The sequence below is a fragment of the Orycteropus afer genome, unplaced genomic scaffold (assembly GCF_000298275.1).
Source record: "Orycteropus afer afer isolate SDZICR_OR568_19922 unplaced genomic scaffold, OryAfe1.0 scaffold00314, whole genome shotgun sequence".
Lineage (NCBI taxonomy): Eukaryota > Metazoa > Chordata > Mammalia > Tubulidentata > Orycteropodidae > Orycteropus > Orycteropus afer.
This window is the reverse complement of record NW_006921901.1, coordinates 4,308,037-4,325,168: the sequence shown is the minus strand read 5'-3', so window position 1 is coordinate 4,325,168 and position 17,132 is coordinate 4,308,037. Positions and strand designations below refer to the sequence as shown.

The window sequence follows — 17,132 nt, the reverse complement described above, 5'->3', positions numbered from 1 at the left end:
ACGGTACATAACAACAACAACAGAGACTTACTTAAACATCTGGAAATAATGTTGCTATTTTTCTCTTGTCATATTGGCTTCATTTAGAAGATAGGGAAGAAAGGCCTTGAAAATGGAATCACTGTAGGGGTTTTAGCAAAAGTCCCTCCAACAGATTCCTCTGGGTTCTGGGTCACCGCATTGCCACAGAAAGTTTTTATTTGTATGGAAGGTTGTCTCATGGGAAATGAAACTTATATATTACTTGACTAGAAGATGTTATGTTTAAATGCTTCTATATGTTTTAAGTATTTTATTATATCTACTTTCATTATGTTTCTCCAGTTTTATGGTAAAATAAGGGAAATTTAAAATAAAGTTGCCACTATCTTTTGTTGTTAACATTTTGTGATGATAGTTTGTTTGCCCTGTGAAAATCAATCAGAGAAGCTGGCTTTTCATCAATGCTTTGGACTCAGCTGCTTAAACTCAGTGTTTTTCTAGCCATCTAATAATTTTCATAAGGTAGTCAATTATCATAACCAATTATTGGAAAGACTGGTAAAAAGTAAATAAAAGTGAATAGCATATATATCATTTGTCAATGATTCTTCTGTTGAAATTTCTCACATTTTTTTTCATTTGGCCTTTTAAAAAGTAGCTTTACTTACCATATAGCAAGTAGTACAATGCCACCTAAAATCTTTTCTGGGCTAAGAAGGAATATAAATAAATACATTTACAAATATGATCCAGGAGTGATGATAATTGTGCACAGTTGATGGCCATTTTATATTATATACTTATACCATATTTTGCTTTATGCATAAAATATGAATGGTTGCACCACTGCCTTATAAGTTTTAATATACTTAATAGTTTATTTAGAAAGTTTGAGTTTTAATAAACTTTCTGAATACTGCAGCCACTATTGGGTCATATAATCAAATACATTTAAAATAGTATCCCAAGGATGTTGGACAAAACAAAACAAAAGACCAGACTGACTGGTCTGATAGAGATGGATGAAACTCCCAAGACTGTGGCCCTTAGACACCCCTTAAACCTGGAACTGAACCCCACCCCTCAACCCCCGGGATCAACCTTCAGCTGAATAGTAGACAGGCCTGAAAAGTGGATAATAACATCAGAGAGGAAATGCTCCTCAGTACAGTCTTCTATTGTTGTTGTTGTTATTTGCCGTCGAGTCGGCCCCGACTCATAGTGACCCCTCCTTGGGTTTCCGAGGCAGTATCACTACAGAAGTAGGATTGCCCAACCTTCCTTCCGAGGAGTGGCTGGTGGGTTTGAACCGCCAGCCTTCTGGTTAGCAGTCAAGTGCCTTAGGCACTATGCTACCAGAGCTCCTAGAGTCTTTTATAGGCAGCATTTGCCTGAAAAACGAAAGCTCAGGAGGCAGGAGAGGGCAAGAAAGAAGGAAAAGGGAACCCTGGGAGGAAGTGGGAAGAGTGCTGTTACATGGAGGGGATTAACCAATGTCACAAAACAAAATGTGTGTAAATTGTTGAATGGGAAGCTAATTTGCTCTGTAAACTTTCACCCAAACTACTATAAAAAGTTCAAAAAAAATTAAATAGTGTCTCAAAGCAAAATAAGTTGGATTTCAGCAAAGGACTTTCTAGAAATTTGACATGGGATTTAATTTCCATTTGCTTAACAACCCTTGGAGCACTTTTATTTTTCTTTTCTGTTCATAACTGGATTGTGGAAATGAGAGTAGCATTAGTCTCAGCATTTGATGTTAGTATTCTTCAATTCAGCCAGCTCCCCCTTCACTGAATTAGTTCTAAGGCAGTGCCAGACAATCTACAGTGTGTGCTCATACCTGTGTTTTAGGGCTCTAGGATGAGATCACCAGAGACCAGTCCATTTATGATAATTGATAAGACACTCATCTCTCATTTCAGAACCTTTTTTTAAAAAAAAAATACTCTTGGTTTTTAACAAAGTAACTGTTTTGGTTACCTAGGGAGCTCTGGTAGCATAGTGCCCAAGGCACTTGACTGCTAACCAGAAGGCTAGTGGTTCAAACCCACCAGCCACTCCTCGGAAGGAAGGTTGGGCAATCTACTTCCGTAGTGATACTGCCTTGGAAACCCACGGAGGGGTCGTTATGAGTTGGGGCCGACTCGACGGCAAATAACAACAACAACAACAGTGCTGCTCTAATAGAAATATACCACAAATGGGTTACCTTTTACAAATAGGAGTTTATTCTCTTACAGTTTGGAGGCTTTAAGTCTAAGTTCAAAGTGCCATCCTCTAGGAGCTGGATGAAAGCCCCTCAACCTTGGCCTTCAGCTCTGCCTCCTGCTCCCAGCCCACTGAAGCTGGAGGCTTTTCTTCATTCAGACAGCTGCTGGCTGCAGAGGCTGACAAACCCAAAGTCCACAAGTAAAATGTCACAGTCCCCAAATTACCCAACAACATGGCAGGTCACTAGTTCAGGTCCAGAAGAAGTCCCAAGATCAGCAGGGCATGGCAAGCTGCTGAACAATGACTTGGCTACATGCAAGACTCAAGCGTGCCAAAAAAAAAATCTAGAGACCTTCTCATAGCTGCTGCTTACATACTGGAAGCAGCCCATATTCCTAAAGCAGCTACTCAGCTGCTCCAGTAGATTCCACTCTGTGGAACTGATTGCCAGTCTCACCATGGGGAATAACTACATCCAGCTGCTCATCCATTCAACCAAGCCCAGCCAAGCTGACAACAACCTTAACTACCACAGTAACTTCAATATTTATAATTGGTAAAACAATACGTAACTTATAAGTCCTACTTATTAGTCAGCATAGTGAATAGGTACTCAGCTGTTTAAACTCTCACATGACCTTTCTCCATTACAAGGATATTGGAGGAAGAAAAAAGCTTTCTATACCTCACTGTACCTGAAGATTTAAAAAACAAAACAAAAACCCATTACCATCAAGTTGAGTTTCTGAATCATAGTGACCCTATAGAACAGAGTATAAGGTTTCCAGTCTAATAAGGGAAAAGGCCATCTTAGGTTTGTTTTAAGGAGCTCTGGTGGCGTAGTGCCTAAGTCATTTGACTGCTAACCAGAAGGCTGACGGTTCAAACCCACCTGCTACTCCTCCGAAGGAAGGTTGGGCAAGCTACTTCCATAGTGATACTGTCTCGGAAACCCAAGGAGGGGTCGCCATGAGTTGGATCTGACTCGACAGCAGTGGGTTTGGTTTTTTTGGTTGGGTGGCTCAATAGGAGCTCTGGTGGTGCAGTGGTTAATGCATTCATCTGCTAACCAAAAGGTCAGCAGCTGGTACCCACCACCCCACTCCACAGGAGAAAGATGAGGCAGGCAGTCTGCTTCTGTAAAGATCTATAGCCTTGGAAAACTTATGGGCCAGTTCTGCTCTGTCCTAAAGGGTCACTATGAGTTGGAATTGACTCAATGGCAGTGGGTTCGGTTTGGTTTTGGGTTAATGGCGCAGTTGTTAAGGAATTCCGCAGCTAAGCAAAAGAGCAGTTCTACTCTGTCCTCTTTGGTCGCTGTAATTCACAATGACCCTATTTCAGTAGGTTATAGGATCTCCAAAGCTGTAAATCTTTGCAGACTGCCACATCTTTCTCCCATGGAGCAGCTGATGGGTTAGAACCCCAACCCCTCTTGATTAGCAGCCCAAGATTAACCATTGCCGTTGCACCACTGGGGCGCCTTACCTGAAGACTGCTTGGGGTAATTTATTTTTTGTGTGTTCTGAGGAAACTTTATTCAAATCCCTGTTTTTTTTCTGGATCGAGTACTGTAAAGCTTCCTGCACAACTTTTCATTACTCTAAGCAAAATTAAAGTGTGAAAAATTGGCATTTACACAGCTGATTCGTAACACAGAAGTTTTCTGATCAGTTCATTACCTCCCAGGCCTCCCACTGAATCATCAGAGCTTTGGGCCATCTACATGCTCTGTGACCACATTAGCCATTGCCATTCTTCCAGCCCCTCTGTTCCCAGCTGTCTTACTGTCATTCCTGCCTGGGCCAGAGGATTGGTCATTTCTATTTTGTCTCTTGGATCTTAGGCTCCTCTAACCGTGCTTTGTGTGCCAATTTACCGCCCTTGATTAGCCCCACCATCTGTTATTGCTCAGAACACCCAGCATCAAACCCTGTCAACTGGTCTCACCAGAAATTGTCAATGCCGACCGAACCCTCTTTACTTTTTAACATTACTTTTATGCATTTCATTTTGAATCCTGACTGTATTTTCTAGATGAACACTGTCCAATACAAGTATGATGTAAGCTGCAGACCTAATTTTAAATTTTCTAGCAGCCACATTAAAAAGCAAAAGGAAATAGAAACATGTGAAATTAATTTTGATGATATATTTTATTTAACCCAAAATATCCAAAGTATTATCTTTCAAACAGATAATCGATGTACAAAGCATTAATGAGATATTTTACATATTTTTTTTTTAAAACTAATTCTTTGAAATCCAGTTTGTACTTTACTCTTATAACACATCTCGTTTGGGGTCAGCCACATTTCAGGTGCTCGGTAGCTGTGGTCCAACGCTACTGTACTGTGTTGTGTTGTATACTCTCTTCAAGCCCTACTCTTAACCTCCTCAGTCTCAGGAAGATCTCATGACTCATTTTCCAGAGAAGTTTTGAGTTAATGTACCTCAAGCCGCTTTATGTTGTTCCCTTACCATCTCAAAACATAACTGTAGCCTCACCCACGTTTCTAAAATGTATCGTTACCTATTCCTTCTTTCCTCTCCTTTGAAGAGGAAGAATCACGACTCATCCTATCCTTTCGTACCTTCTCTAAGACTTTGTTTTATCAAGTATCTCCTCTTTACAGCATCCTCACCTCATCCCTCACCACTAACATCCACAGGTTTTGCTCACCCTGAAGGATTATTAGTTGCTTTTACTCCTCGAACTGCTATTCTGGTTTTCATCATCTTTATTACTTAGAATTTCCCACTACTTACACAACTGCATACATGACTGCCATCTCCATGGAAACGAAACTCCTAAAACTACTCTCTCCAATTTTGAATGACCTTCCAGCTTCCAAATCCAGTGGTCCTTCTTTCTCATTTCCCTTGTTCTGTCTTTTTCATCTCAGAGTTTTCCTTCTGCTTGACCTAGTCGTACACAATAGTGTTGTTGGGGTTCCTGTTCTAACACTCACAACTCTTGTTTTAGAGCTCCGTTTACTCCTTTGGCTCTTAAAATATGGTCTTATCCTAAAATATATTCCTAAGCCTCCACTAAGGAATGGAGATAGCATCCATTCTCGTGGCTTTAAATAATCATTTCCATTCAGAACACACTTGAATACAAATATTCAATCCCTCTTTATTAAATTTCAGCCCCATGTTTCCAATTACCCCCTACGTGTATTCATCTGAATATCACTGGATATATATTACTGGCCATTTTAATACCGGGATGCTCTGACAAAGCCTAAAAAGCAAATTTAACTTCCCAGCTTAAAAAAAAGAAAAAAAATAGCAAGTATTGTTCTAATAGCCTCGTCCTTAATTGCTTGCTGTTCTGTCTCCACTCCAGGCTGTGTCAAAATGCCCTGCTTTAAATGTCCTCATGTCAGAATCTGTAAGTTTAAAAACAAGTGACAGCTTTTTCCCAAACCAGTTCTCCCTCAGATTTTCTATTTTTGTGAGTGATACTAATCACTTATTCACCCAGGTTTGAAATGCTGCTTTCATCCTTAATTAGCTCTTCCTCCATTCTCTCACAGCTGATTAGTCACCATTCTTGTTCAATGAATCCTTCATAATATTTCCCTTTTATTCCTCATCTCCTTAACAAATTGTTCACCACATTCATAAACTATCCTAACTCGATGGCAATGCCATCAAGTTGATTCTGGTTCGTAGCCAGCCTATAGAACAGAGTAAGACTGCCCCATAGGGTTTCCAAAGCCATAATCATTATGGAAGATTACCACATATTTGTCCTGCGCAGAGCAACTTGTAGGTTTGAATTCCTGACTCCTCGGTTAGCAGTCCAGCACTTAACCACTGCACCACTAGGGCTCCTATATCCTCTTTTTTTCTATCAATTACAGCACTGTCCAGTTAATGTTGTCCACCTCCAGCAACACAAGATGTATCAGCATTGATTCAACATTTTAAAAAAATGAATGGCTAGTCTTCCCAACTAAACCTTAAATTCCATAAAAGCAAGAATAAAATTTTATAATCTCTGTTCTGCATTACTGTAATTACCAGATAATTAGATGATTGGTAACTTTTTACTACTGATATGGCTAATTTCCCCTAAAAAGAAAAGTTTCATTTTAAATATCTAACTCTAGAACCAGATTCAAAGAAAATTCAGATTACCCCAAATTTATTTTGCATACTTTGGGGACATTTAATTCATAACAAAAAAGAGAGGTAACTGTGTTTTTTTTTTTTTTTTTTCCAAAAACACATCAAACTTAGAATTTAATTCTGCTTCAATTAACTAGGAGTTCTGGTGGTTAAAGCATTAGGCTGCTAACCAAAAGGTCAATGGTTTGAACCCACTAGCTGCTCTGCAGGAGAAAGATGAGGCAGTCTACTTCCATAAAGATTTATAGCCTTGGAAACTCTAGAGGCAGTTCTGCTCTGTCTTATAAAGTCTCTATGGGTCGGAGTCAACTCTATGGCAGTGGGTTCTATCAACTAGTCAGGATGCAAATTTCTTAACTTTGGCCTCCTCACCTGTTATATACCTGTCCAAGGGAGTTTACTGTGAGGTTTTGATGACATAATATATGAAGGTACTTTGAATATTTCCAAATCTACATAAATAGATTATTATGTCACGAAGTCCCCAGAATCAACATCCTACTGTTTTTTAAGATAATGATTTTTCTGTTAACTGCCTAGTTAGAAACATCAGCTGTCTTATCAAGTTGATTGAAAGACTGGTTGTACAATGGGTTTATACCAAATTAATATTACTTTGTTAACACTGTCTTGTGTACAGTTTCTTCAGGTAAAGCCCCATCCTGCTGCCTGCCATCCTCAGGTGAACAGGTGAACAGATGGCTTTTCTAGAGGGCGTAGCATTTTTATCAGGGGTGAAGAAATTTGTTAAATGGGAATCCACTTGAAATTAGCAAATTACATCCCCCTTTGCCTTAAATTTACTTTTAGGGTCTCCCATATACTGTCACAGTTCACGAATGGGTGTGCTTGCCCTCCCTAGCACTAAGTAGTCCTCCTTTGGCAGCAAATGCTGTCTTGTAATGTATTTGTTTCCAAATGTGTTTGCCATGTAAGTCTATGGGTATCATAAAACAGAATTCAAACCCACCAGCCACTCCTCGGAAGGAAGGGTGGGAGATCTACTTCCGTAGTGATACTGCCTCGGAAACCCAGGGAGGGGTCGCTATGAGTCGGGTCTGACTCGACGGCACATAACGACAAAAACAACAACATAACTTATTTCTTCACTATTTGTGTGTATGTTTCTTTTTTGCAATTCATTTATTTTTATATCCCTGGCATCTAGCACCAATAGAGGAGACTTGGTGATGCAAGGGTTAAGTGTTCAGCTGCTAACCAAAAGGTTGGTAGTTTGAAACCAGCCAGTGGCTCTGTGAGAGAAAAACCTGGTGATCTGTCCTCATGAAGAGTTAGCCTAGAGAACTCTGTGGGGTCACTGTGAATCAAAAATGAACTCGACGGTACCTAAGAACAACAATATATACTAAACGAATGAATGTGGAAAAGGTCACACTTCAGATGGTGACGATGTCCTTGTCTCATTTTTATTCCCCCCTTTTCCTTTCCCCTACACAAAGCAGAATAAATAGGAGGAGGCCCCAGTGTCCCAATGACCGTTAGTTCAATTGACAAGACCACAGGGAGCCAGGCTTCCCTGGAGATCCCTTCCCCTTTCTATCATCTACCCTCAGGGTTCCAGGGGTTTCTTACAGGTCTTATCTTCCAAAAGATACCTTTCTCTGCTTAAAAAGGATCCTTATTTTGGTGTTCTGTTCTCAACAAACTCTTCTAAAAGGAAAATCATTTGGTGAATTCATTCCAATTTTGTTGTTAATGACAAGCAACTCTTTATTATCTCATTCTGGGAAATGTGCATTTAAAAAAAAAAAAGATGAGGAATACTGATAAATAGGATTGAGCCCAAGGAATGAATGAATTGCTAATAGTGTGATGTCAGTCAGTGAGACTGGCGACTGGCGGTTGGTACAGAGGAGGAGGGAGGCTTTAGAACAGCAGAGGTTTTCCTTTGCCCTGGAAACCTACTTGTAAGACCTGGCCTTACTCAAAGACGAAAAAGGAAAAAAAAAAAAGTCACACCCTACTCTGTCCTTGTGATCCTCTTCTCTGCTTCCTGCATCACAAAAATGTTGTAGGGGAACAAGAACAAATCTATGCTCAATGAAATGACTGCCTACTGGAATCTTTCTGAGTTAATGTCATTGATGGACAGGATGGGGGCTGGGGAGGGGATGAGAAGGTGGAGATAAAAGAGTGGATCAGCTCAGAAGAAACTCTCTCCAGCTTCAAATTGCTGGGGATATCCTGAGTCCATTGTAAAATGAGCCTTCCCAACATTAAACCCCTGATTTATTCTCCAGTCAGCCTGAGGAAAGTCTGCTGAACAGAAACCAAACCAAACTATTGCCATCAAGTCAATCCTGACTCAGCCTTTGCTGACCACAGGGAAAAAAAAAAAAAAAAAAAAAAACCTAACTCACTGCCATTGAGTCAATTCCAACTCATGTTGTTGTTCTTGTTATGTGCCGTCGAGTCGGACCCGACTCATAGCGACCCCTCCTTGGGTTTCCGAGGCAGTATCAACTCATAGTGACCCTGTAAGACAGAGTAGAATTGCCCATAGGGTTTCCAAGCCTGCAAATCTTTACAGAAGCAGACTCCCTTGTCTTTCTCCTGTGGAGCGGCTCGTGGGTTTGAAGCACTGACCTCGGTTAGCAACCCAATGTTTTAACCACAGTATCACTAGAGCTCCATCACTATGGAAGTAGATTGCCCAGCCTTCCTTTCAAGTGTTTGCTAAGGGAGGGTTTAATTCTCTGCAACATTCCTTATGTCACTTTTATAGTCTCAGGGTTATCACCAGGCTGTGTGACTTTTTCGGTACTATTTATTCAGCTAGTTGCATACTCCTGTATGATGAGAGAAGCTCTTGAACCTAGTCACCTCTGTTTTCAGCCAATGACTGATACCTAATTCTGCAAATGAGGTGCCTTCAGGTACACTCCATGTGAAGCAATTTAAGCAAATGTCACTTTCATTGAGTTTTGTATATTTTTTCTCTTCCTGAAAATTGATGGGCAAAATATTATATAAAAATTCTTTTTCCTGAGCTCTGGTAGTGTAGTGCCTAAGGCACTTGACTGCTAACCAGAAAGCTGGCGGTTCAAATCCACCAGCCACTCCTCGGAAGGAAGATGGGGCAATCTACTTCCTTAGTGATACTGCCTCAGAAACCCAAGGAGGGGTTGCTATGAGTTGGGTCCGACTCGATGGCACATAACAACAACAACAATTGGAGAAGGATTGCGCATACATTCTTCAGCAAGCCTTTTATGGTTTTCTCGTATCCTGGTGATGGGACTATTTTAAATTCCCATTTTATATCACCTTTGAAGCACCACAGCTTTATTCTTTTGAATTTTTGTTTCTAAATTGAAAGAGGATAATAACTGAAAGATGGATGAAGTGTAGATTATAAAGCCTGCACTCCACGATTTGAAATCACAGAATAGAAGCATACAAATTGTGTGGTACAAAATGGTCTAATCCAAATGTCAACTTCAAGTTCCTTGGAACAACCATTAGCTCCTTGGTCTTGCTATCATTTTAGACCCAGCCCCGCCTTGGTTCAGTTGCCTTTGGAATTGGGTGGGGTCTTCTGGCTCTTCCTCCATGTTACTGAAGGCACTACTGCTCCAACCACCTCTTTTTTCATTGCTGATGACCCTTCTCAGCAGCGGGAGATTGGGGGGAGGGAGAAAGTAGGGGGTCATTTGCATCACTGACATATACATCAACAGGCTACAAGTGAGACATGAAGTTAACAGCAGAGACACAAGATGCCCATATAATTAATACCTTTCTAAAAATGAGACCTGTTACTACACAGATTGCTCTTCATTTCCAATTTTCTTCAAAGGCACATAGGTAGGGCTGCTGTAGGAATGGTGTAGGCCATAGGGGTACACCCATAGGGATACAGTCCCTGGAGACTCAACAGCTTTTTCATATCTGTAAATTTGAGAACTGTCCTCAGAGATGGAAGAGATTCTTCCAAACGCAAATACAGTAACAGTAAATGCCCTTGGCACAACCATGTATCTACTCACCGTGTTTAGGAACCAAATGCCAGGTAAGAATGTGCAGCACCTGTAGTTTGAGCAGTGTGAAGTAGTAACTCGCCTAGTGGTGTTTCCGGTGTTGAAGGTACTTGTGTTCTGTGTCTCTCCCCACAGCCATTGACCTGCTCTACTGGCGGGACATCAAGCAGACGGGAATAGTGTTTGGGAGTTTCCTGCTGCTGCTCTTCTCCCTGACCCAGTTCAGCGTTGTGAGTGTGGTGGCCTATCTGGCTCTTGCTGCGCTCTCAGCCACCATCAGTTTCCGCATCTACAAGTCTGTTTTACAAGCTGTGCAGAAAACCGACGAGGGCCACCCTTTCAAGTGAGTGTCCAGCTTTCCTAGCTCTCCCCCGCCTCCCGCGTGGCTCTCCCCCGCCTCCCGCGTGGCTCTTCCCCTTGGCTCTGTTCCAGATCACACTCACTTTCCGTCATGTGTTTCTGAGGCCGAGCAGACTGTTAGAAGTGAATTTCTTGGGGTGGGGAGGACAACTCAATTATCCTTGTTTCAACACTAATTGCTTTATCGAGTGTTTATATACGAATTACTGCTACAACTAGTAGAAATCATGATTCATCATAGGTGTCCAGTGTTTTATAATTTAGAGGGTTGCAACAGTTAACTTAATCCTCTCAACTCTGTGAAGAAGGCAGGGCGGTCATTACCAGACCTATTTACAGGTGGAAAAGCTAAGCTTCCAAGAAGTGAAGTGGCTTGTCAAGTTCAGTGACTATAACAGAGCCAAGATTAGGGTTTTTTGATTTTTATTTTCATGTTCTCTTTGGTTCCTAAAGGCCCAATGCTCTGAGGGTTGCAAGGTCCAGGAACAGTCTCATAATGTGCCCTCCTCTGCATTTTTATAATAAGGATTTCTGATTAGAAGGACTATGAAGAGGAGGAAATATCTAAAAAGGCAGGGTACTAAGAGAATGTATAAGATGTGACAGAGGAGGATGTCATCATTGCTAGCTGCATGCCACTCAACTCTACCCCAATTTATCTCCCAGTGCTAGCTTATAAACCCTGAGTACTTTGAGCACCGTCCGTGTCACCCCCTCACCTGGTGCCTGGCCCCAGAGTCTAGGCTCTACAGCAGGTGTCCTCACCCCCTCTAACCACAGGAGGCTTCTGAGGCCCAGCTAACAGGTGGAAATGACGCTGTGGAATCGCTTCTGGGCTAGCCTCAGTCACTCACCGACAGTCCTCCCTGACACCCCCTCACCCTCACTAATCAGCTGGATCAAGGCCTCAGTAACACCAGACTCTTGGAAAAGGAAAAGACACCTGTTTACAGGGACAAAAGGGAAAGGACTGTATCAGATGCCCTTCCTGGTCTCTGGTTCCTGGGCTTAGGGTACAAGAAAGTTAGAGTCTGGATATCCTTGCCCCTAGGAGGTACTTGGCCTGCTTCTGATGCATCATTAATGGGTCTTCTGGGCTATAGCATGCTATACAAGTTCCCATCCCCAAATGTGGAAAGAGCCACACAAACAGAGTGTCATCTTAACAGGGTGTGTGGTTGTTGTTGTATACATGGTCTATTTTAATGGCCCTGGCTTGTGACAGAGTCCACACCTTTAGAGTTCCCCTCTGCCCCCACCTCTGCCTTTAGCCATTCAAGCAAGATCTGTTTCTCACATGTTCTTGGTCCCCAGGGCTGTTACATTAAATGGGAGAACTTATCTCTCATTTGGTTTGTATCTTCCAGTACCCAGATATAGGAACAACAGTCTAACAATTAGTCTACAATTAGCTCAACTACCTTATCTTCTTTAAGGAGAGAAATTTGAAATATAAAGCTTTCCTCTAGTCATTTTCATCAATGAAAGGAATATCTGACTCAAAGCACATTTTGAACTAAAGCACACTATCTAGACAAATCAGTATTTTTCTATTTTTATTAAAGAGGAGAAACCAAATTATTTGAATAAACTCTCTAAAACTCAGACCAAACTCTGATTTGCCCTTTTCAGCTCAGTTCCAAGAGTTGGATAAACATCATAAGAAACATAGGTCTGTCTTTGAGGTGGACAGCATCGTGCTGTCTTAAAGGAGTAGAGGGAGGGTCATGAAAGAAGGAAGGAGGGATGGAGACGGGGAAGACAGACGGCTGTGGGTGAGCACGGAACAGGAAGGTGCCTAGTTCATTCCCCCAAAAGTTACATTTGGCCATTAGAATAAATAGAAAATACATGATTACTAAAATATCCTTCTTAACAGAACCAATGAGCATTTTAACATTGCCCAGATCATTTGGGTTTTCAGTGCTCTCTAAATAGAACCTGGAAGTACATTCCAGAATTTAAACATGAACTCTTAGAGTTCCCATGAACAACAAGAATTGCCTGCTAGGATTTTCAGATATCTCCCCTGTCTCCATGCAACCAAGAAAAAGTGGGGCTTTCCCCACTACCTGATGGATCAGGGATATCTGAAGAATTCAGCAAATCAGCTAATTTGGACTGACTTTTCTGTAGTCCCAGCCAGTTTTCCTGAGTGGTCAGCTCACTCTGCAATGATGTCTTTGGTACAGAGAAACAGTCACAATGCCTCACTAAGAGCCATGGTCCTGTGGGCTCCAGTGTATTAGAAGGGGGAGTATATGGTGCCCTGTGTCCCACTGGCTGTATAAACCCTTCAGAGAAGTGTGGCTGTCCTCAAAGTGAGAGAGGATAGCTTGCTGGTTAATGTTGCACTGTGTCCCCCAGCCTGCTCCATGACTCCTTCTGATGGGTTCTCTGTGCGGATGGCGGTTTGTTGACAGGGCCTACCTGGAGCTCGAGATCACCCTTTCTCAGGAGCAGATTCAGAAGTATACGGACTGCCTGCAGTTCTACGTGAACAACACACTTAAAGAGCTGAGGAGGCTTTTCCTTGTGCAGGACCTGGTGGATTCCTTAAAAGTATGATCAATTATACCATTCACTTTACAGTCTTGATTTTGTTTTCCCTAAAGATGTAATATTATAAGCCACCTTGCAATGAAGAAGAAAAAATAGGTGCTAATCATGGAGCTCTGGTGGTGTACTGCCTAAGGCACTTGACTGCTAACCAGAAGGCTGGCGGTTCAAACCCACCAGCCACTCCTTGGAAGGAAGGCTGGGCAATCTACTTCCGTAGTGATAGCAACTTGGAAACCCAAGGAGGGGTCGCTATGAGTTGGATCCGACTCAACGGCACACACCACCAACAACAATCATGTTCTAGAGTCTGAAAACTTCCAGCTATATGTATGTCACCAATGGAGATCACTGAACTTATGCTCTTCATTTTATGGATAACAAAGTTGTGTCTCAGAGTTTAAGACACTTGCCCAAGGTTGCCAAGTGAGTTACTGGAAGAGCTGGGATCAATGTGGGTCATACAGCTGCTAGTTCTGCACTTTTACAACACACCAGGTTGCCTTTTCTTACCATTGCCTACACAGTTTCCATTCAGAGGCTGAGCAATCTGAAGGGCTAAGGTCTGGCAGATCCAATACTCAGCCAGCCTCTGCAGCAGTGGGGTTTTATTCCTGGTTCTCTCATGAATTTAGTGGATTTCTTTGGTCAAAGTGTTTTCACCTCCCTGTGACTCCATGTCAAATGAAAGCCAACCAATCATGATTCAGCGAGGGTAGGGAGAAGCCCCAGTGATGTTGTTGTGAGTTTTCTGTGCCCCAGAACACTTTGTACACATCCTGACAGGGGTCTTGTACACAGCGGCTGCCTGGTTTGTTCAAGGAGAGGCAGAGGGAAAAGTGAGCAATGTGGTCTTGACCCCTAGAGCTTTACTGGAATATGGCTTGCCAAGTAATACTAATGAGAGATACCAGAGAGAGTTTAATTACTTACTCTAGTACTTTTAAGGTGACATTTCTATTTGTAATGTGAAAATTATAGACTAAATACTGGCCTGATAAAGACTGGTGAAACCCCCAAGACTATGGCCCCTAGTGTCACTCCGTGCTTGGAATTAAACTGACTTCCATGTCTTGATCTTTAACCAAACAATAGACAGGTTCAAGAGGTAAACAACCACACCAGGGAGATGCACCCCTTAGAACAATCAACCATAGGAGATCAGAAGGCAGCGTTTGCACAGGGAGTTAGCTCAGAAGGCAGGAATGCATAGGAAAGAAGGACGTAGGGAAGGGTAACCAGAGGGAGGAATTGGGAAGAGAGCTGTTGTCACATTGTGAGGATTGCAGTCAGTGTCATGACACAAAATGTGTATGAACCATTGAATGGAAAACTAATTTGCTCTGTAAAGTTTCACCCAAATCACAATAAAAAATTTTTAAAAAGAAGAAAAAAAAATTTTAATTGTAGACTAGATCCAGGGTAAACAATCCTTTTTGATAAAGGGCCAGATAGTATTTTAGCCTTTGTGGGCCACAGTCACTGTCATGCTACTCACCTTTGCCATTATAGCCTGAAGGCAGCCAAAGACTATAAGTAAAAGAAAGACCCTGGTTATATCCCAATACAATGTTATGGACACTGAAAATTGAATTTCGTGTTTTTACCCATCACAAAATATTATTCTTGTTTTGATCTTTTTTTTTTTTTTGAGCATTTAAAAAGGTAGAAACTATTTTTAACTGATGAATCCATACTAAAATAGGCAAAGGCCATAATTTTCCAATCCCTGGACTAGGTTATTTCATTCGATCCCTCAAATTTCCTAACAAAGAGATTGGCAGGTTTCTGAGAGAAGTAAGGGATAGAACCTCTTCCAGTGATTCTGTGGTGAGCTTGAAACACCTTATTGCTTTTATATTTTCTGTCAAAATCATGGTGTATTTTACCTCGAATTCTAATCTTAAAAAATCAATAAAATGAGACTTGTACGTGTCACAGTTTTAGGAGCTCTGATGATCTTTTCATTCTTCAGTTTGCAGTGCTGATGTGGCTCCTGACTTACGTTGGCGCTCTCTTCAACGGTCTGACCCTGCTGCTCATGGGTAAACACAGACAAGAGCCTATTATGTCAAGTTCCACACATGCAGTGAATCTAATGCTTCTTAGGCTGTTAGCTTCCAGATTGTTTTGGTAGATTCCTGGGCACAAATGCCACAGATATCCTTCAGTACAGATCATTTCCATAGTTGCATTAAAGAGTATTATTATAATAATAATGAATTTATTATTCTGGAGCTTTTTGTTTTTATTCAACCACAACTAATTTTATTTGCATTCTAATGTATATTTATCTGCAATGGCAGCTATAGATAGAGATTAATTTTCATCGTGGAGAGCATATTATTCTAGGAATGATGACATAATATCGATAAAAGACTTAGTTCTTTTCATTTTCTTGGTGAACTGCCCTGTTATCTTTTATCTGGAATGCTAGTTATTGTAACTAATGCTATAATATTATTACAGCATATATTATAACTATATAAAAATATGTGTATAAACTTATTCTTACTGATAACTCTCAGTATTTTAATATTGTATTTGTTTTTCATCCCAGCTGTGGTTTCAATGTTTACTCTACCTGTAGTGTATGTTAAACACCAGGTAAGTTCTATGTGATGTCAAACATACGTGTTACATTTTGACCTCATGACCTTTGGATGTGCTCATGATTTCTTTCTCTTTATAGGCACAGATTGACCAATATCTGGGACTTGTGAGAACTCACATAAATGCAGTTGTGGCAAAGTAAGTTGCATAGTGTGATTCTTAAACAGGAGAGAGTGTCTTAGGCAGGCATGAGTGGATTGGATAGGGGTAATGCCTAAGGCATTTGACTGCTAACAAGAAGAAGGTTGGTGGTTGAAACCAGGAAAATGAGGCAATCTACTACCATAAAGATTTACTGCCTCGGAAACCCAACAGGGATTGCTATGAGTCAGAATGGACTCTTTGGCAATGAGGTTTTTTTTTTTTTTTTTTGGTTTTTGGTTTTAGTAAAATAATAGGTGACTTTTGATTGTTCACTCACTTATTAGAGTTATATGTTCATTCCTTTTCTAATTATATTATTTCAGAAAATAAGTATAAATTGTAAAACTTTCAATTAAACAAAATCTTCCATGAGTTATATCAGGTATTATAATGAATGAATTTGATAAAGATATTAAGGTCTCTCTGAGAACTGTCCTATATCCAAGAACAAGATTGGCTAGTAGAAAGAAGGAAGCCTGATTTGGAAAAACAAAATTAATTTATAATAACTTATTTGAAATAAAAACAACTAAGTGATCAAACATTATTAATTTTTAAGCAATGAATATTACTAAATTTTTTAATTATTACAATTTTTTTAAATTGTGATTTGGGTGCATATTTACAAAGCAGATTCGTTTTACTCTCAATAGTTCATGCACATTTGATTTCACAGCCCATATTACAATCACTAACCATAGAAGCTCTACTCCCCTCTCCTCCCTGTGACTACCCACTTACTTGTGCCCTTCTGATCTATGCATTCCTGTCTGTGCAGTTTTCCCTCTGTGTGAATGCTGCCCTTCTGATATCTCATGGTTGATTGATCCAAGGGATGCATCTCCCTAGGGTAGGTGGGTGTTTCTCCCTCAGGCAGGTGTTCTGCTTGGAGGTCTTTCTACAAGCTGTGAGCTAATCCATGGAAGGGAGTCCATTTCCAGGCCCAAAGGATAACCTGGGGCCATAGTCTTGGGAGTTCCAACAGTCTCTATCCAACCAGTAATTCTGGTTATTTTTGTACTTTTGAATTATGTTTCACATTTTTCCTCCCACTCTATCTAGTATCTCCAATTTTGATCTCTTTCTGAGTGGTTGGCATTGTTAGCTGGGCCAGGGCTC

At 40.9% G+C, this 17,132-nt stretch overlaps 1 protein-coding gene across 1 annotated transcript in view; it reads left to right on the top strand.

Moving 5' to 3' along the window:
* RTN1 (reticulon 1) overlaps positions 1–17,132 on the top strand; it is a 28,850-nt gene that overhangs the window by 7,799 nt on the left and 3,919 nt on the right. The window contains exons 2-6 of the mRNA XM_007951885.2: positions 10,473–10,680; positions 13,121–13,259; positions 15,232–15,301; positions 15,817–15,863; positions 15,949–16,007. Coding sequence (XP_007950076.1) covers positions 10,473–10,680; positions 13,121–13,259; positions 15,232–15,301; positions 15,817–15,863; positions 15,949–16,007 — 523 coding nt within the window. The remainder of the gene's footprint in view (positions 1–10,472; positions 10,681–13,120; positions 13,260–15,231; positions 15,302–15,816; positions 15,864–15,948; positions 16,008–17,132) is intronic.